This window comes from Leguminivora glycinivorella, chromosome 7 (genome assembly GCF_023078275.1).
Source record: "Leguminivora glycinivorella isolate SPB_JAAS2020 chromosome 7, LegGlyc_1.1, whole genome shotgun sequence".
NCBI classification, from domain to species: domain Eukaryota; kingdom Metazoa; phylum Arthropoda; class Insecta; order Lepidoptera; family Tortricidae; genus Leguminivora; species Leguminivora glycinivorella.
In genome coordinates this window covers 24,520,852-24,541,206 of record NC_062977.1, presented here as the reverse complement: position 1 = coordinate 24,541,206, position 20,355 = coordinate 24,520,852, and the positions used below count along the sequence as shown (strand labels likewise).

At 36.6% G+C, this 20,355-nt stretch overlaps 2 protein-coding genes across 2 annotated transcripts in view; both read left to right on the top strand.

Moving 5' to 3' along the window:
• Nucleotides 1-110: 110 nt before the first annotated feature.
• Nucleotides 111-14,611, top strand: LOC125228097 (zinc finger protein Xfin). Its single transcript, XM_048132545.1, has 7 exons — nucleotides 111-149; nucleotides 1,223-3,123; nucleotides 3,448-3,690; nucleotides 4,900-5,133; nucleotides 11,946-12,044; nucleotides 13,228-13,384; nucleotides 14,420-14,611. The coding sequence occupies exons 1-7, from the start codon at nucleotides 111-113 to the stop codon at nucleotides 14,609-14,611; spliced, it is 2,865 nt and encodes a 954-aa protein (XP_047988502.1).
• A 1,588-nt stretch (nucleotides 14,612-16,199) lies between these two features.
• Nucleotides 16,200-20,355, top strand: part of LOC125228215 (ankyrin repeat domain-containing protein 29) — a 92,648-nt gene continuing 88,492 nt past the window's right edge. The window contains exon 1 of the mRNA XM_048132695.1: nucleotides 16,200-16,419. Coding sequence (XP_047988652.1) covers nucleotides 16,408-16,419 — 12 coding nt within the window. The 5' untranslated portion in view covers nucleotides 16,200-16,407. The remainder of the gene's footprint in view (nucleotides 16,420-20,355) is intronic.

Below are 20,355 nucleotides of genomic sequence, written 5' to 3'. Positions count from 1 at the left end.
TATGTAAGTGCGAAAGTGGCTCATGACAAGTGACAAAAACCCGAACATCATACGGCCACAGTCGTTGGTTATAAGGGTAGACAGCGTAGACGCCTCTTTGTGTAACGGAAATGCTTTTGTCTTTGGTGGTGGATGCTAGTGTGTCCTTGGTAACCTAGAGGATAGTCATTTGCTGTGCCAAACAGAATTTGACGACCTTCCAATAGGTAATCAAGAAAGAAGGTATAATTCGTTTAAAATTATTTTCTTTGATATTAAAATCTAGAGAGGAAAATGGGTATTAAATTTGTAAAGAATATCGAAGTCCCGTTTCGTCAAAAATTCAAATTTACAAAGTGGCCTAAGTGCATATAAACTTAATAAGGTAAACGACATTTTGAGTTTGATTTCCTTGAGTTTATTACCTTTTACACGCGAAGGACTGTTATAAAGTTGAGCTATTGTAAGTCTTACATAATATGGTGGTAAGGTTTTATTTGCATTGTTTGGTTAAATTTAGGTATAAAGTTATTTGAAACGGTGACATCCATAGAGTCAAAGGTTTAGAATGTTTACACAGTCGTTTAGCATTTAAGATTTTTTGGATTTGGAAACACCAAATATGAAAGCATTTTAAATTCCCTAAAACTTTCCTAAAAAGAACGTACTCTCATCTTAAAAAGCCTTTGCAACTCTAAGCAATCTCACGGGTAATTGTTTAGCATTATTCTTTATTAATAAGTATAAGGAACCTTCCCCATATTACAACTGTAGAAGTATTATAGATTTCTTTTATCTTTGTATCTGTTTGCGCTTTCTTTATGTATTAATTATAGTTAGTAATAATATGACATTTAGAAACTTTATACATCTCTAATTCTATGTCAGTGTATAGCTACTTTGCTTATGATTAATATTTTTAATTGTTAATATTTCTATTCATTTCATTTGTTTAACTTTAATGAATACTCTATAATGTTGACATGTAAAAGTGCCCCCGTGGCCTATTTGCTGAATAAATGATTTTGTTTTGTTTTGTTTTGTTATTTCTTTCTTTCCTTCACGACGACTATTTGAGCAATTTTTCGTAACCAACAAGTTGGGAGTTGTATGAGATGTATCCAATTGCCTACTATCTACTATTTTATAGGTGGTAGTTGTTAATTTTTTGTTGACTAGAGATGCTGATGACATGCTAAATATACCTACATAATTAACATGTCTCAATGTATGATCTTTTCAGATGCTGTCACCACGAGATGATGATGATGACGACAGCCACCTCTGCATCAGATGCAATGCCACCATCATCGGTCTCGACAACTACGTCAAGCACAGAAAAGAACGATGTTCTAAATCCAAACCCCAACCGAAAGTCGAAATAGCCATCGATCCTTTAGAACCCACTTATAACCTCGGAGCAGACGTGTTCTTCCAGTCTTTAGAACTTCAAAGCAGTGTTAAAAAGACTTCCCTATCACGACTGACACCCCCGATACCCATTTCTAAAGCTAACTTAGACAGAAAGAATGTTCTCGTGGTAGCTTCTACTTCTTGCGATATTAGGACCATGAGTCCAGTAGAAAGTAATTTTAGAGGTGGCGATTGGATCGGTGGACACAGTCTAAGAATAGGCGTCAATGAAGATAATCAAACTAAACTAATTAATGCAGTAGCCAGTATAAGCGGAGCTGTGAAAAAAGAAATACCAACATCTTACAGTATCGGGCCTTATAACGATTTTAAACCTGATGACGAATCTGATGAGACAGAGGATTCAGATGACGAAGATGAAGAGGAACCACCGTCAGGTGGCAAATGGAAACCTCCTCCGAATTACACCGGGGGTAAATGGAGACCGGCATCCCCGGATCACGAAGAATGGATAATAAGAGATGAACAAGAACATACGGGTGGGAAATGGAGACCGATCATGGCTGATGCTAATGATAGAGATGAAGATTATGACGCACCACCTCCAGGACATACTAAAGGGAAATGGGTACCAGGAGCCCATGAGAAGTCACAGATCATGCAAACAACTATACAGAGAAAAGGATCAGTTCTATACTGGTGTGGTCCGTGTAATAGGAGATTAGGTTCCAGAGCGATTTATGAGAAGCATTTACTATCAAAACTGCATATGAAGAAAGTACTGCCTGAGAATGAGTTAGAGTTCTCAGGACATTTGCAACCATTGAGAAGTACTGTAGAGCAAAGTAGTCGCAAATTAAGATCGGTTAGTAAACCTGAACCATCAAAAAGTATTCTCAAAACGGAACTTGAAAAGAAAAAGAAAAGAAAACGTAAATTGCTTTTCGTGAACTGTCCTGGCTGCAAATCGAGAGTTCGGCAGCATTTGATGGGCAAACATTTAATATCTCATTATCATTTTCGAAAAGCATCAACTGTTCATAATCAAGTTTACCGTCAACTGATTGTAGACAACATTGACGTCATCGTTCACCAATCTCCTTTTCAATGTAGCCCCTGTAAATTCTACACGAATTGGTTGTCGAATTTCATGCAGCATTGGTCTTCAGAAGAGCATAGCCAGGTAACATCTTCCATGGAAGGCCGACACTGGTGTTCTTTTTGTAAATTCGAATGCGAGACTTCAATGGATATGCTCCTGCATTTATCTGGCGCTGAACATAGTGAAGTGGTGGCGGTTATCAACAGATCTATGCCAATAATCATTAGAAAGAAAAGTATTCTTAAATGCGAGACCTGTTATAGAGAGTTTCGCTTCAACGCAGAAATCAGACGACATTGCAAATTGACAGGCCATCAATTGACGTACACAGCTACAGATGAATATCAGGAGCTGCATAATTGCCAGCAATGTGCATTGAAGTTCAAATCTTCCCTAACTCTGGCTGCTCACTTGAAGTCCGTTCATAATCAGAAAGCGCACATGTGCTTGGTATGTTCTCGAACTTTCTGCTCAGCAGATGAGGCGAAACAACACAGGAACACTTCAGAACACAGACTGAGAAGGAAGGCGAATATGAAAGCGCGTGGCTTGCCTGTCAAAGAAGTTAGCAAGAAATGCCCGTATTGCATTGAGAAGAAAACTGTTTTGGCTAATGTTCTTGAGCTGAAAAATCATATTAGAAGCATGCACCCGAACAATAAAACAAAGTAAGTAATTTTAGAGCTCATACTTTATGATTCTTACCACACATTGCGTTCGCTTGTGGAAAGTGCATTGATATTTTCAGAAAACATACAAACTAAGCCGATTAACGTTAACCTAAAATAAAAAAAAAGATACGTCTTGGAGAAAGCTCATTTTATTGCTATTGCCAGTTTTATGATTCACAAATAAGTTTACACTCTTTCACTAGTTTCCTGCAAGTGTTTTTACACCAATGGCTTCAATTTTATTTGAATTTGCATTGATTTATCAGTAGTATCCATAGGTATAAACTTTTCCAGTACGTTCAAATTCTCATTATTTCGCAGATGTCCAAAGTGCGGCATGTCCTTCACCCTCCCTCAGGAGGTGACCCGCCACATCCGCTCCAACGCCTGTCAGTTCCGCAACTGGCTTGCCCCCACTTCCAACCACCAGCTCTGGAACTGCAGCCAATGTCTCTTTACTACGGATTCCCAAGCGGAATGCTTCTTCCACGAGGTTCTGCACACGGCTCCGGTGAAAGAAGTTCATAGGGTTGATGGTCAAGATAAGATCATCCTCAAATACAGGTAATTTATAAGTAGTACGTTGAGGATTACCCACTTCCAACCACTAGCTGGCTGATTCCTTCTTCCATGAAGTCTTACATACAATTCCAGTGAAAGAATTTCATAGGATTGATGGCCAAGAGATCATTCTCAATACAGGTTTCTATGTTTCTTTCCTTTTCTTGTTGAAGTATTTATACATTCAGCTTTTTTACCTGCAGCCAATGTGTCTTCACAATTACTATTATTTTTCCACTCATACAATTTTGTTCAATAAAATCCAAAGGGCTGAGCTACATTTTATCTACCTAGTCTAGTCGGAAACCAACACATACGAGGCAGGTACAAGGTGGCGGGAAAATTAAAGAATCCAGACTGAGGTGGTTTAGACATGTTACGCGAAGACCCGAAAATCACGTCGTAAAGAAGTGCCTTTCCATGGCTAAACCAAAGAAAGGGAGGGAAGCCTTCAACTGCCTGGATGACTAACGTCCAAAGGGACATGAAGGAGTTGGGCCTGTCTAGTGACGATGGTCATCAGCGAAATTCAATGAAATGAAAATTAAAATGAAAAAAAATGAAAATGAAATATTTATTTTTCAAGTAGGCATATTACAATGCGCATATGAACGTCAAATAAAGCTACGCCGGCTCTAACCCTACGCCTCAGCCTCGAGAAGATTTCAGTCCCCCCTCAGTTGGGAAGGGGGTATCCACTATGGGACCGGCAAGAAACTCGGCGGGCAACTTCTTTTCAAAACATTACATCTTATAACTAACATGCATTAAATAACAAGATACAATTTAACATGCAAAAGTATTCATCAAAGAATATAAACAGACTAGGTACTCTATGGAAATTAATTTCAATAAATTATATTATTGCTTAATAATACGTCGTTCTTCTTCAGAGAAAACATATCAAATTGTCACAGAAGAAAAAGATAATATGAATCTCAATATCATTAAATATGTAATTTACCTACACAACATAAAATATAAAATATTTGATGTGCTTTCTTATCTGAACTGTGTCCTCTATACATAATACAATTATTTTAATTGCTATTCGTTTTTTGTAGTTTCTGGTTCGGGCCATGCATGTTTGTCTGTCAAATGCGCCTCAATATTGGAAAAGCCGACCCCGCGTAACGGGAAAAGGCGAGAACAAAGAAGAAGAAGAAGAAGTCTAGTAAAGAGTGAACTTATTTTCTACCTTTTTGTCCTCAGATGCCCTCTTTGCCCCAAGAACTTCCGCAAGTCCTCCCTCCGCCACCACCTCCGCCAGCACACTTGCGAGCGTCCCTTCGTCTGTAAACAATGCGGCGCTAACTTCACCAGGAAATCCAGCCTGGTCAACCATGTGCAGAAGGAGCATGTGACACCCAAAGTGAAAGAAGAAAAAGTGGTCCCGGTGAAAGGAGAAAAGGAATGTCGGAGGTGTAAAAGGAAGTTTCCAAACGCGTAAGTCTTAATTATTTATCTACATTTTCAACAAATTATGTCCAATTTGTATATTTTGACTGGCAATGTTAAGCATAGTCATAAAGGTAGCCTACCGGTAAGTATAAGTACGTGCGACTTTCGTTACGGAGGTCGCGGGTTCGAACACCGGCTCGCACCAATGAGTTTTTCTGAATTTATGTGCGAAATGTCATTTGATATTTACCAGTCGCTTTTCGTTGAAGGAAAACATCGTGAGGAAACCGGACTAATTCCAATAAGGACCAAATCCTTCGGGTTGGAAGGTCAGATGGCAGTCGCTTTCGTATAAACTAGTGCCTACGCCAAATCTTGGGATTAGTTGTCAAAGCGGACCCCAGGCTCCCATGACCCGTGGCAAATGCGGGAATAACACAAGGAGGTCGACGATTCATAAAGTAGGTAACAAAATTATCAGAGACACAAGTGTCAAAACATCAAACGTTCGCACATCTGACATATTGCGAATACATTCTCAATCTAATCCATACAGGATGGTGTCCACGTGTGTACAATAAAGTATGCTCAAAATACTTTGATGGACGGAGGAAGAAATTTATATCCGTATTGTGTTAACACATCAGCGGATCATCTTAAAGAGATGTTTCTAGCAGAGAAAGAAACAGCAGGTGTCTTAACTTTTGCCTTAAAATGCCAAGAAAATATATACACATATCATTAACTTTCTTTCGGAATAGATACATAACGTCTTGACGACCGGTCTGGCGCAGTCAGTAGTGACCCTGCCTGCTGCGCCGCTGTCCCGGGTTCGAATCCCGGTAAGGGCATTTATTTGTGTGATGAGCACAGATATTTGTTCCTGAGTCATAGATGTTTTCTATGTATATGGATAAGTATTTATTTTATATATATCGTTGTCTGCAGAGTACCCACAACACAAGCCTTCTTGAGCTTACCGTGGGCCTCAGTCAATCTGTGTAAGAATGTCCTATAATATTTATTTATTATTTATTTATTATAACGAAAATTTTACCACCAGAACAATCCCAACAGCGATTAGGCTGATCATATCATACGTTATTATACTCGTATCCGCATTTTTAGTTTTAATAACTAATTCTAGAACCACCGACCTTTAGGGCCACCCAGGATGACGATATTCAGACATCCTTCTGTGTTTGAGGACCTGTCTGGCCTAGTCCGTAATGACCCCTGCTAAGCCGCGGTCCTGGGTTCGAATCCCGGTAAGCGCATTTATTTGTGTGATGAGCACAGCGACCTATCCACAGTTGATTTTGAAATGATGCGACTTTTTGTAAAACGGTTCTAATACGGCCCCTGATGTTTGTTCCTGAGTAATGGATGTCATTAAGTATTTGTATTTTGTATATTATGTATATATCGTTATTTGAGTACCCACAACACAAGCCCTCTTGAGCTTACCGTGAGACTCGGTCAATCTGTGTAAGACTGTCCTGTAATATTTATTTATTTTACTTATTTAAGTCGACCTACTGCTCCCAACTCCTATACACCCAAGTATGATCAACCATCAAATTATGAACGTTTCCCGATATGTGTGAAGGAGTTGTGTGACGTGTGACACGGTGCATCCTGCGCGCGCGCCGATTTCAAAACCACCTACCTCCACATTACACCATCCCATTTTCATCTTTAATCCTTAGCAGTTTTTGTTCATTTTTCATTAGTCGACGAAGGGTTTATATGACTTTTTAGATAGTGTTGTGTGTATTGCAAATCGGTGGCGTGTTCATTTATTTCCTTTACTTTGTTCGTGACAACGATTTGTGGCTTCAGCACGTGTAGTGACGAAAATGTTAAGGATGCTAAACTGGGAGATGAAAGTCGAGAGACAACATTATTATGGAATTAGTATAAGTAAGATAATTACTTATGCCTCGTTTTCTATGATCTAGTTGTAGTTGGCTCCACAGAGCTTATAAGTTTAACACTTTCTTAATGCAGTAGCGAGTTCTCTCTCTAAAGCTATATGTACTGTAAAACTTCGTACAATACACGTGTGAATAGGAAATTCGTACTTAATGTTAATTCAAAACACTCCCTTCGATCTTGTTTTAATTCATCTCCACTCGTTTCGAATTTCGTCTTTGCCGCACTTGTATCGTAATAAACTGTTTCTTATTTCACTTGACATATCTATATATTATTTGGTTTAGGACAATTATTTTTTCATAGGCATGTATCTTCGCAAAAACGTATTTTATTAAATATTTTATGTATATAATTACAAAACATAGAATCACAATCATAATGACAATCACCTCGCTTAATCACAATTACACCCTGAATGCACCATTGCAGCTGCATTAATGCACCATAATGCTAAGATACGGCCGAAGTTCGGCCATCGGCCCAGACCGCCCTTTATGGTGATGGCCGCGTTAGAATGGCTTGTGGTCGGAGGCGGGACTTAGAAGTTCTCATCTAATCATAATAAAAACATACACTGCCTCTAGGTATCTACGTATTTAGAAACTACATTCCCACCTTATTGTTTGAAAAAAGAAGGGTTTTATATTGTAGGAAGTTTTTATTTTTATTTAAATATAGATACTCAAAATGTTCTCTTATTTTTGTAAATATTTATAATAGACAGATCTCAGCTTTAATACTAGTTTTAAGAAGCTGCATTTTTGTATGTTTTTCGTGATATGATGGTTAATCATGTCTCATACGCGATTTTTACTAAAACAAATACATCTTGAAATAAAGATAAGGATCTTTTACTGTTATAAGTTATAAGGTAAATGGGGTAATTTACATACAAAGGTTTCTTTTATCTTAGTGACACCAAACACATAGAAACACAATCATAATTACACTCAACGTTCTTAATCACACTAGCAACCTCAATGCACCATTCTGGCTGCAGTCAGCTGCATTAATGAACTATAACGCTAAGATACGGCCCAAGTTCGACCATCGGCCCAGACGGCCCTTTATGGTGATGGCCGCGTTAGAATAGCTTGTGGTCGGAGGCGAGACTTAGAAGTTCTAAACTAATCATAATAAAAACATACAATGCCTCTAGTTATCTACGTATTCTGAAACTGCATTCCCACTTGATTGTTTGAAAAGAAGAGTTCAATATTGTAGTAAGTTTTATTTAACTATAGATTCTCAAATGTTCTCGTATTTATGTTAATATTTATAATAGACAGATCTCAGTTTTAAAACTAGTTAAGAAACGCTAAAACGCTGCATTTTTGCCAATTTATTGACTGATCTGTTTTAAAATTGTTACTTAATCTACTCTCATTCGCCATTTCACATTCAACTTATTTATCTTAGAAAAAGATTCAGATCTTTCCACTGTACCCAATAAAGTAAATTTAATTTATCTTAGTGCCACCAAACACATAGAATCACAATCATAATTACACTCACCATTCTTAATCACACAAGCAGCCTCAATGCACCATTCTGGCTGCATCAGCCGCAGTAATGCACTATAACGCTAAGATACGGCCGAAGTTCGGCCATCGGCCCAGACGGCCCTTTATGGTGATGGCCGGGCCGAGTTAGAATGGCTTGTGGTCGGAGGCAAGACTTAGAAGTTCTCATTCTAACCTACCTCTAAATTGCTTAGGTATAAGTCCATCATTTATGTTGGCTTCAGAGTAAATTAAAGTATGCACTACGCATTTATTCACTAGTCAGGGGGCTATTTCATCACAGTGACATTGTCACTTGATACTCACAATTTTGTGCCTATTTCTGGCCAAAATAGGTGTCTTTGATACTCAGCGTCAATATTTACTTGTTGAACAGGCAATGAACGACGAACTGTCACTGTCGAGTGACAATTGCGTTTGTTGTGAAACAGGCCACGGTAATAATGGACAGGGGTACCTTCTTAAATGGACAGGTGTATCTTTTCGAGACAGTAGCGTATTAGGGATAGAGTCTGTGTGTTCTATTAAACGTTCATAAGCTATATACACCTCTTTAAACATGGATTGACTGTGTGAGGGATGATGAAAGAAGGCAAGTAGATGATAGGTATGAAAAAGAAAGTCATACCCGACCCCAAAATCCCCAAATGCAATAGGGTGCAACTCAAAATGGAATAAAAGCAAGCGAATGATGACAACTCTTAAAACATCATTGAAGTTTGTCAAGATTTTAGAAGTCGGTTAAAAAAAACAATATAAAACAGTCGGTTACACTAGCATAAAAAGCGGAAACAGAGCCAATAAACATGGCGTGCAATAACATCAGTTAGGCTGTGGACGGTGGCCAAGAAATGCAGCTGGATTCCGCGCCACCCTCTATTGGAAACGCTTGGCGAGGTGTGGCCTCAAACTGACCAAGCGGGCTATTCAAACGTGCGACGATATCCGAACACAACAATGGAACTAGAGATGGGCCAAATATTCGGTATTCGCCATATTAGGCAAAATGCCCGGTAAGGGCATTTGTTTTTGTGATGAGCACAGATATTTGTTCCTGAGTCATGGATGTTTTCTATGTATATGTCGCAGTAAGATAGATAAAGCCGTTATATAGTTATAACCCTAGGAATATAATTATACGTCGTAACATAGTTAAACGAAAGCGATTAATTGCTATCTTACTAGGAATATAACTATAATACTAAACTAGTTTAGTCATATAGTTATATGACTGGATTCAGTTTAGTGAAATGATTGTAGACAGGAGTGCAGCGGTGCGGCGGAGGTATAGTTATAACCCTAGGGATATAAGGGAGCGATTCAGAACCATCTTACTAGGAATATAATTATAATACGGTATTTAAAATTGCAAACGGGACTTAATCGCGTATTACTATGTATTAAGTCCCGTTTGCAATTTTAAATATGTGTAAAAATCGTGAAAGTTTAAATCAGTGTTTTAGAATACGTATAGCGGGGCGATTTGGAATAACAACATCGTCACTGACGTTAGAACAAAGTTTATTTTGTATCGATCCGAACATAGTACACAAGGTTTGGTTACTAAACAAACGAATCCAAGCTATATTAGTTAAAACGTAACAGTTAGGGCATGCTCCCGGTATTTCCCGGTTCTTGATTTCCCGGGAAATCCCGGTAATTTAATCGTGGTAAGCAAATTTAAACCCAACATTCAAAATGACAAGGTTGTAATTAGGTACGAGTTCAATTTGTTATGACTTATGATAAACATTAAGATTAAACTGACAAACAACGTCAAACTCGTATAACGGAAAAAGTATCGGCCAAGTATGGTTACTTGGACGATACCGTACGTTAATACCCCTAAATACTGAAAAAGGTAAGCAACCTCTAGCAATGCGATATACACAATGTCGCATTACGAATACAATAGAATGGGCACGTAAAAAATAACTAATAATACAAATTAAACAAAAAATATTACCCCCATCAAGATATAGCTCAATCGATTCTACTCTCGATTCTGAACAAACTGATTTCAGGTCTTTAGTGTTAAGTGAAACACGGTGTATAACTATATTACTTAACTAGAGACGTATTATAATTATATCCCTAGACTAAGTTTAATCCAGTGATATAATTATATAACTAAACTAGTAACGTATTATAATTATATTCCTAGTAAGATGGTAAGGAATCGCTTTCGTTTAGCTATGTTACGGCATATAATTATATCCCTAGGGTTATAACTATACCTCCGCCGCACCGCCGCACTCCTGCCTACAATCATTTCACTAAACTGGATCCAGTCATATAACTATATGACTAAACTAGTTTAGTATTATAGTTATACTCCTAGTAAGATAGCAATTAATCGCTTTCGTTTAACTATGTTACGACGTATAATTATATTTCTAGGGTTATAACTATATAACGGCTTTATCTATCTTACTGCGACATATATAAGAGTTTGTATATTATATATATCGTTGTCCCGCAACATAAGCCTTCTTGAGCTTACCGTGGGACTCAGTTGATCTGTGTAAGAATGTCCTATAATTTTTATTTAATTACTCTCACTCATTGTATCCATACTAATATTATAAATGGGAAAGTGTGTGTGTCTGTTTGTTTGTCCGTCTTTCACGGCAAAACGGAGTAATGGATTGACGTGATTTTTAAAGGGAGATAATTGAAGGAATGGAAAGTGACATAGGCTACATTTTGTCTCTTTCTAACAGTTAATATTTCGGGTTATTCAGGTCCACGGCACGGCGGTATAGTATAGGCTCCAATGCTCGTTAAGCGAGAACAGTAGCACGGGGCGAGACGGATAACACGTTAACAGTTAACACTACCATCCTGTATGCCTCGCATATATACCAGGAAGTCCAGCGGCAGATTTCAAATTCAGTTTTGAAAATAAAATTCGTTTATGTTAAAAAAACAACGTTAATTTGATAATTTGATAATTTGTTAATTTGATAATGGTTATATTTTATTTTGTGCTACTCCCCATTTTCATAAAATCATAATACAAGCAAGGATAATTTATAGGATTTACAATCTTCATACGTAGGAGATTCAAGAATAGTAGGTACTCCATCTTTTAGCGCCACCTATTAAATACTATCATATAAGTAACTACAATGATGATGCCTAAATTTTTTTTCAAAATGTGTATTGACGTGATATTATGATATTAAAATAAAGAAGCATGTCATTTTATTCTTATACAAAATAAAAACACGCTACAATATTTGGGGAAAATATCATTTTTTCCACTTCCAGGCTGCGAAACAGCGCCATCTAGTTTAAAACCTAAAAAACCCATACATCAGGGGTACGCTTCTTTGTATGAGCTTTGTCTGTCCTGGTATTATATCGTCCTTGATACAAGTTTTTTTTTTTCAGACGTGAACATTTTTTGCATCCCTGCCTGGCTGCGAACGAGCTACTGTGCCCCTACGAGCAATGTAACTACGTTGCTTCCACGCGTACACAATATACTAAGTATGTTTTAAAATATAATTATTATTTAACCAGGTTAATACTAAAAATATTCATTATAAAATATTAGTTGATTTTGGCGCCATCTACCGCAAATCCAGCAAAGCTCTTCAATGTATTAGCAACTGATGTAGTTTTGTTTTTGTGTTGTACACAGTTCACTCACAGAGGACGCTATTATCAATTGTTTTTACTGCTGTCGTTAGATGGCGCTTTTATTGATAAATACTAAATTGAATATGAGCTATATAAATAACGTTAAATACTTTAAATAAATACACTGCAGTATTTTTAAACTGTACCCTTAGTTTATACTTTATTCGATAATATTTCGTTTTATCGTGGTTTTATAAAGTCTAAAATAAGCTGTGTTTACAAATATTTCCGCTTGGGGCGCTGTTCATAATCATACCGAATTACTGATTTTTGAACAAGTTACTCTTTTTAATCTTTTTGTAATAACTTAAGTTATTTGGTGTTTTTTTTTTCGCATTAATAGTTCGTAAACTAATAGGTAATTTTATTCGCAGGTCATAACTTCAAACGTAACGCCAGGGGCCTATTGCATAACAATTTACAACTCATATTACAAGCGGTAGTCCCCCTCCAATTCATTTTATAAGAAAGAGAGTTCCACTTGTAATACAAGTTGTAAATTGTTATGCAATAGGCCCCAGATGTAGAGTGAGCTGCAAAAGTACATGACGAAGAATTCATTTATCCTTTCTCCATGCAGTTTTGCGCACTGTAAAACGCTGTACGATACACGTGCGAAGAGGGAATTCGTAACTCGTGTTTTAATTTACCGCCACTCGTTTGCAGCAATTCCCGTTAAGTTTGTACATTTGGATCACGTCTCCGATTTGGATAAAAATTGGTAGGATGATAGAGTCCATGATGCTGAGCAAGATCCACTAGGTTTCCCAAAATGTCCTAGGGTGATTGTATGAAACTTTCCTTTTTTGTTACCGAAAATGTATAGAAATCTGGTAACAAAAAAGGAAGTTTTCATACAAACTACATAGAACATTTTGTGAAACCTAGTGGATTTTGCTCAGCATCATGGACTATCAGCCTACCAATTTTTATCAAAATCAGAGACGTGATCCAAATGTACAAACTTAACGGGAATTGCTCTTTGAAACTTCCTCTTTTCCGCATGTGTATCATATTTTTTTTTTTTCAGACATCACGCCACACACGGCGTACAACTGAAACACCTGAGTTGCCCCAAATGTTCGTTCCGGACCAATCAGAACAGCCATCTGAAGCGACATCTCATTTGTCACGAAGCCCGCAAACCGTACAAGTGTCCGCATTGCGAATTTACTTGTGCGAGTTTGGTAAGGTTCTTTTTTTTTTCTTTTTTTTATGAAATAGGCAGCCAATGAGCAGACGAGCCGCCTGATGGGTAGCAGTCATCGCCGCCCATGGACATAAGCAACATCAGGAGAGTCACACGTTGCCGACCTTTGAGAACCCTAAGTACCTGTTTCTTGAAGAACCCCATGTCATAGCGCAAGGGCAACACCTCAGAAGTTAGCTTTTTTTCTATAGAACTTGGTATCTTGGTAAGGTTTTGTGGCCACTGCTTGTCATATACTAGAGTCTGTTCAGAAAGAAGAGTAGTAGAATGTATGGGACCCTAAATATATAATACTAGCTTTTGTCCGCGGCTTCGCTCGCGTTAGAAAGAGACAAAAAGTAGCCTATGTCACTCTCCATCCTTTCAACTATCTCCACCTAAAAAATCACGGACGGACAAACAAACAGACACACACACTTTCCCATTTATAATATTAGTATTGATATTGGATAATATATTCCGCGTCTCTTCTTTTTCACAGACTCGAAATGGACAAATATACAATCAAGAGGTTCGATTGTTTTAATTACCTAGCTGTTGTACACTTAATTACTAACCGCCATGACTGTGGCTACGATTTTTTTATGTGCTACCTTAACGTGATTTTTAAGTGGATATAGTTGAAGGGATGGAGAGTGACATTTGCTACCTTTTCTCTCTTTCTAACCCCCCACTTCCCTTAAATGGGGGGTGGACGTTAGTATGGAAAATTCCGCAATTTTCGAATTTAACGCGAGCGAAGCCGCGGGCAAAAGCTAGTTATAAACAAACCTTATCATCTTTCTGAAATCTATATTATTTGTGGTCATGGTTCGTTTTTTTTTTGTATGTGGGTTGCTTTTGCACATTGTAATTTTTCCTCAGTCACCCGTTGACCACGAACGCTGTAAAGAGTTCGAAACGTCGGGATGAATTTTAAATTCATTATACGCGATTTAATCCGTTTTCATAGTTTTATTTCATGAGTAAACTATCGCGGTAACCGAAGACAATCTTATCATCTTTGTTACAGGAGAACCTTCGTAAGCACGCTCTCAAACGGGCACATAAAGCCCTTCCACTATACATGTGCGCAGGCGCCGACTGTACCTTCGGAACGAACACCGCTACAGAGCTCCGCTCGCATCTCGTGCTCGCTCACGGGGATCTGTATGACTCAAGAACTGCTGTGGAGGCTGTTAGAAAGCATTTGATGACAGAATAAGTACCTAGTGACCTAATTCGAATAAGTAGTGGCCTTATCGTCGATTTCAGACGATTTATGGTGCAATGTGGGAACGGAACGACATACTGAGAGAAATTTGCATTGTGAATGTAACAAGTTCGACTTGTTGCGGGTTTATTCGTTTGAAACAAAAGTATTTTAGTAAACGGAATAAATCAAAATGTTGATGATACAAGTCGACTTTGTTCGAACAACAAGGTCAAACTTGTTAAAAGATATTTGATTGAATCAGCCAAACATCATATGTTTAAAACAATATGAGTCATGTTGCTTTTGTAAGATCGACTTGTTAATTCAAATAAAATATTGATTCAAATAAAATGTACTAGTTACACTTAACAAAATCTAACTTGTTGTTTGAACCAAAGAGCACGTGTTGCTGTGCTACGGTGCCTTTCTTTCTATCTTCTATCTATTTAAACTACTACTGATGGCTATATATATTGAATATAGTGGCTTTGTACATAGTTTACGAGTGACAGAGTTATCACTGAGGCCTTCCACTGTAGGTACATTTGCGCAGGCGCCGACTGTACCTTCGGAACGAACACCGCTACAGAGCTCCGCTCCCATCTCGTGCTCGCTCACGGGGATTTGTATGACTCAAGAACTGCTGTGGAGGCTGTTAAAAAGCATTTGATGACAGAATAGTTAGATATTTAGGTACAATTACTAAATAAATAAGGAAAGACGGCCAAGACGGGTACATGTTTTGCCTTTGAAATCCTTCCTACATCCGATATCGGAAAATGTGAAATCTCACTTGTTACTCGCATTTACTGGCCACTGTTTTTTACTTATATTTCTCCCCCTCTTCCCGCCCCTTCCCTCAATTTCAAATGAAATAAGCATGTCGTTTATTTATACCTACCTTAATTTAAAGTATTAATTAAAGTATGTGTTTTTTTTGTTATGAGTAATTTTATTTGTATCAAATCCTAATCAGAAATGACGTTGGCGCCATTGTATGCCTTGAATATTCAATATGCTGAATTGCTGACAAAATATTAATTCAACACTTTGAAACAAGTAAAAACCTAATATCTGCTTAATAAAAACAAAAGTTATGATGAAACAAATAACAAAAGTAAACAGCTGAACAAAATTAAATAAAGAACACAATCGTTATTGTATCCATCTAGCGGAAAGCTGCTGAACTAAATGAACGTAGACAAAGACGTGCACATTGCACAACAAAAACTTTCCTCACTAGATGGCAGTGTAAGGCAGCGACGCGTAATAAAATGCTGTTTTAGTAGTTTCATATTGATTTTACAAAACCTGACAGTTTAAAGAATTTCAAAGTCAGTTTCTGCTATTTATTCCTATGATTATTTTTATAATAATTGTTCAAAGTTACTTTTAGCACTAGCAACACTTAACATCACACATTGACACCAAATCATTATTGCAAGTGGCAGAATTTGGAACTAAACGAAACGCCTATCAAAACATCTTACGGCATAGACACTAGCGCCACAAGCAACTGCAAAGAGATTCTTTGGAACGATAGACGTGAATGAGAGAATTGAGAGAAATATAATCACTCGTGAACTGTCATCGAGCAGTGACGTACGTCGCTTTAAAATTCATAATACGATTTAAAGTCGTAAACATTAGTGAATAAAAAATAACCTAAATTATTTGTGTTGTTATAAAACAGTGATATAAACGTTAACGTTACATAATTCTATTGATTGTTTTGTGCGAAATTGTGTTTGTGCTGTGTAATTGTTTTAAATAATGAGTGTTTGCTGAAAAATCGATTGAGAAAAATGTCTTTAAAGGTATGTATCGAGTGATTTGAGTGTAATTTGTATTGCTGATTTTAGCTGACCTTGCGTATCGTTTTACTAATATTTCTTGCTTGTTTTTAATTTTGGAACGAGATAAAACCACCGCATGGTGTTTTATTAGCCTTCAATGAAAATTTTACACATTCGGCATTTTTTAGGTGTTGTATTTTTATCCATGATAATGGTTTTTCATAGTAAATACTGTAGGTATTACCTAGTTTAGTTATTTTTTTTATATTTGTTTGGCTAATTATGTAACTACCTGTAGTTGTGTTACGTTACCTACCTACGCAATTATTTATTTAATACAATATTTTAATATTTTTAATAATAGTTATAAATGGGTGGGTATGCCATTGCTACAAATAGGTAATTTTTTACTTACCTACCTCTAAAATACCTCAAAATAAAAATAAATCATAAAATATCTAAAATTAAAAGTTTAAGTGGTGAGGTAGCTTCTTAAAATATTAAGCTTTTTTCATCAGAGGAATAAAATACCTAGAAAAGACTCATCTTTTTAAATCATTTCTTTTTTTTCGCCACTTTTATGAAATGTGATATTTTTGAAAAAAAGAAAATATGCTATTTCTACTCAGAATCACTAGCTTTTTCAATCCTAGTAGTTAAAAAATTGTCCCATTCGATTTTTTCTTATTTTGTTACCATTTTCCGTACATGTTGTGTGGGGTAACAAAGGAGGAAAGTAACATAAATGTATGGAAATTCTGGGACACTTTTTGTCTCCCGGTGAGATTGAAAGTACTCGTGATTCTGAGTACAATTGACCTAAAATTCCCTAAAAAAATCAAAATAAAAAAATGGCAAAAAAAAATAACAAATCGTCCCATTAATGCAAATACCGACTAAGTGACTTTTTGACGAAATCGAGTTTTTAGCACCTATAGAATAAGGTTTTCAAGGGCTACAATATGTTAAAACCCATGTATTGATACGACGCTGCATTCAAAAGATAGCTTTCGCATAAAGTTACTTAATAGTCAATTTGTTGCATTATAAACTGCCAGAATGTGATATGAATATTTAATATAAACTTTTATGCTTTATCCGCCAAGTAGAACCTTTTAATGGTGTATAGTGTTTTTTTGCATTTAAACATTTTGTTAAAGTAGCCATCTTATGTTCTAGAAAAAAGTTTAATGTGTACATATTTGATTTTTGCAAATAAAACTATCAACAAAATTCTTTATTTTAAGTCAGGCTAAATACACCAAATGTCTTTAAGATGTTTTTCCAGAAGATGTTTGTTTACAAACATCAGCAATGTCATTCTACCAAAAAGTTGTATAGGGACTATAATTGGTTTTGCATGTGATGTGACGAAGGAAAGGATAACGGTATATTACTGCAAATACCGACTATGTGTAAATAGGCGATTTTGAGATAATGCGGTTTTAAAGTTTGAAGGCACGTTTTATATAAAAACATGAAGAAATGTACGTTATGTGTATGGCATTTTAAAACCTATATTTTTTTGTTTACTACTTTGTCGTATATATATTCAGAATGTATTTAGTTGGCGATCAAATACGATTTAATGAAACAGTCTAATACCTACTTAGTTGGTTTTTCCTGTAGAAATAAATGTTTGCATATTTCTCTTCTTTATACATATAAACCATTGTTTGTCTTAAATTAAGCTTCGTTTTTCATATGATGTTCTCGTGATTAGCAAAAAGTGCGTTGAGAACCTCCTCCTTTTTTGAAATCGGTTAAAAATACAATAACACAAACGGTTTAAGCTGAAGGAATCCAATTTAGTGTAATTTTATGTTTCATAACTTCGATGACCGTTACTAATTACAGTGTTATATTTAAATCAAATCTTTTTGCCACTTCACCGACTGGTAAAGGCTCTCTTAGTTCTTCGAAAACGGACGAGAGAGTTGCATTTTATCCACAAAATCTTGTCGATTGCATTAGTGCAAAGTTATTTCATACTAATTTTAATTTGGTAACCTAAGCTGGTTGGCAAATAACCTTAAATTAACCTTTGAATTACTAAAAATAATACAAATCGGTTCAGACGTCTGTGAGTAATCGCATAACATGTATCGTTGTTTTAACAACTCGAAGTGGAATTAGCCTACGACACTAAATTCACTGCGCCAAAGTCACTGTATTGTAGACGTAGGTAGATGATATTCTTATATATTAATAAAATAGTGATAAAGTTATTAAACGTCATCTTCATCGCTGCTGATTCCCATACAGCGACATCTAGAATCTATTTTTAACGCCTTACCAGTTGAGGAGGGTAATAGATATAAGCTTAAGTTAAAAAATTGGTTGATAGAAAATGTTTTCTACAACCTAAATGAGTTTTTTCTGAAATATAATAATTATAAGTTAGCCAGTAAGCTAATATAGTCAGTAGTTTTTAAGAATATAGTACGCTCGAAATGGGCAACTGTTGATACTGTATTTCCTGTATATCATACCATCTTATGTACACAGTTAATTATGAATAAACTTTACTTTACTTTACTTACTGGCATACCTACGGTACGAGTAGACTTCAGATGTCACAACTGTGTACCACTTCACCAACTGCAGTATTAACGCCGTGGCTGGCGTGGGCGACGGTCGCGCGATGGTCGCGCGACGGCGATGCGATGCATACGAAATCAAACCTTATCAATATGGAAGTAGACGATGCGATGAGACGCGACGGCGACGGTCGCGCAACCGTCGCCCACGCAAGACACGGCGTAAGTGATTAAAACCACCCATGGTACTCTTTAGGTATGAAATCTCTGTCACAAAAGCTGCATAAAGCCTTGAGGACACTTAGGTGGAGTCGAGCAGCGTCGAATCGAGCCCTGCATACATTTACAATGAACGATGAATCCGATTCGACGCGTCGCTAATGGACGTAGTTTCATAAGAAATGCAGAAGGCGAATTAATGAGATTCGACTCGGCGAGCTTAGTGGGCACCAGGCTTAAGTCATGTCGAGATCTGGATGTAGCACAAGGCAAGGAAATCAACGCCACAAATTGAACTCCAGTTCAATAGAACCACCTCTTAACGTATCATACCATATTTCTATATTGGTCTAAAGCTCGATAAACAACTAGCTATCTCTGCGTTCAAGAAAATGGACTTACGCAGACTTTTTGACAAAGGTATCATAACTAAATAGTACCATGAGTGCTTCCAATCACTTAATACCTAGTTAGTCTAGCATTGTCAGCCGTGGATGTGTTTGTATCGAATTCCACCAGCGATGAAGATGTTGTTTAACAACTTTTTATCACTCTTGCGCAGTAAGTGTGCAATCGCACGCAGGCGTATCAGAAGTAAAAGAAAAAACTTTTGTTTAAAGTGTTTAAATTTGTATTTTGGACTACCATAAATACTTTTTTCTTTTTATTGCAAGTGTGATGAAAAACACTGCGTGTAACTGGGGGCGTAAGAATATTGCAAACATGATTGCTTTAAATCGCCCCAGAAACCTATGTAATTACCGTTACACATTACTTTTTCTTACTTATTACCTCATCTACGCCTAAATTTTAGTGACGTTGGCGTAAATGATTACTACAAAACTTTAGATAAACTATTACTTCAGGTTATTGAGCGTACAAAAACTATTTACCTATATTAAATGTAACAGTGTAGATAGTGAAATTTTGGACATAAATTATGGCGGACTTCGGATTGCCGAGACAGTGAACTAGTATGTAGTAAGTACCTATGCATATTATGCTATTACCCAAAAACTCATTAACCGATTTGTAAAATTCTTTTTGTTATTTCAAGAGAATGCTATTGCGTTACTTATTGTAAAATTTTACTGAAATCGGTTAAAGTATTTTGTGAAAAATCTCCTAAAACCGATTGAAGAGGATTTTTTTCAAAAATTTTTTTTTGAGAATAACCCTTCAAAACCTCAAATAAAGT

What these genes read in the sequence shown, in the direction of transcription:
- LOC125228097 (XM_048132545.1), top strand. Translation starts at nt 111, where the DNA reads ATGCTTTTGTCTTTGGTGGTGGATGCTAGTGTGTCCTTG. An exon ending in TGGATGCTAGTGTGTCCTTG is followed by an intron (nt 150 to 1,222) that starts GTAACCTAGAGG and finishes TGATCTTTTCAG; the next exon opens with ATGCTGTCACCACGAGATGA. An exon ending in CACCCGAACAATAAAACAAA is followed by an intron (nt 3,124 to 3,447) that starts GTAAGTAATTTT and finishes ATTATTTCGCAG; the next exon opens with ATGTCCAAAGTGCGGCATGT.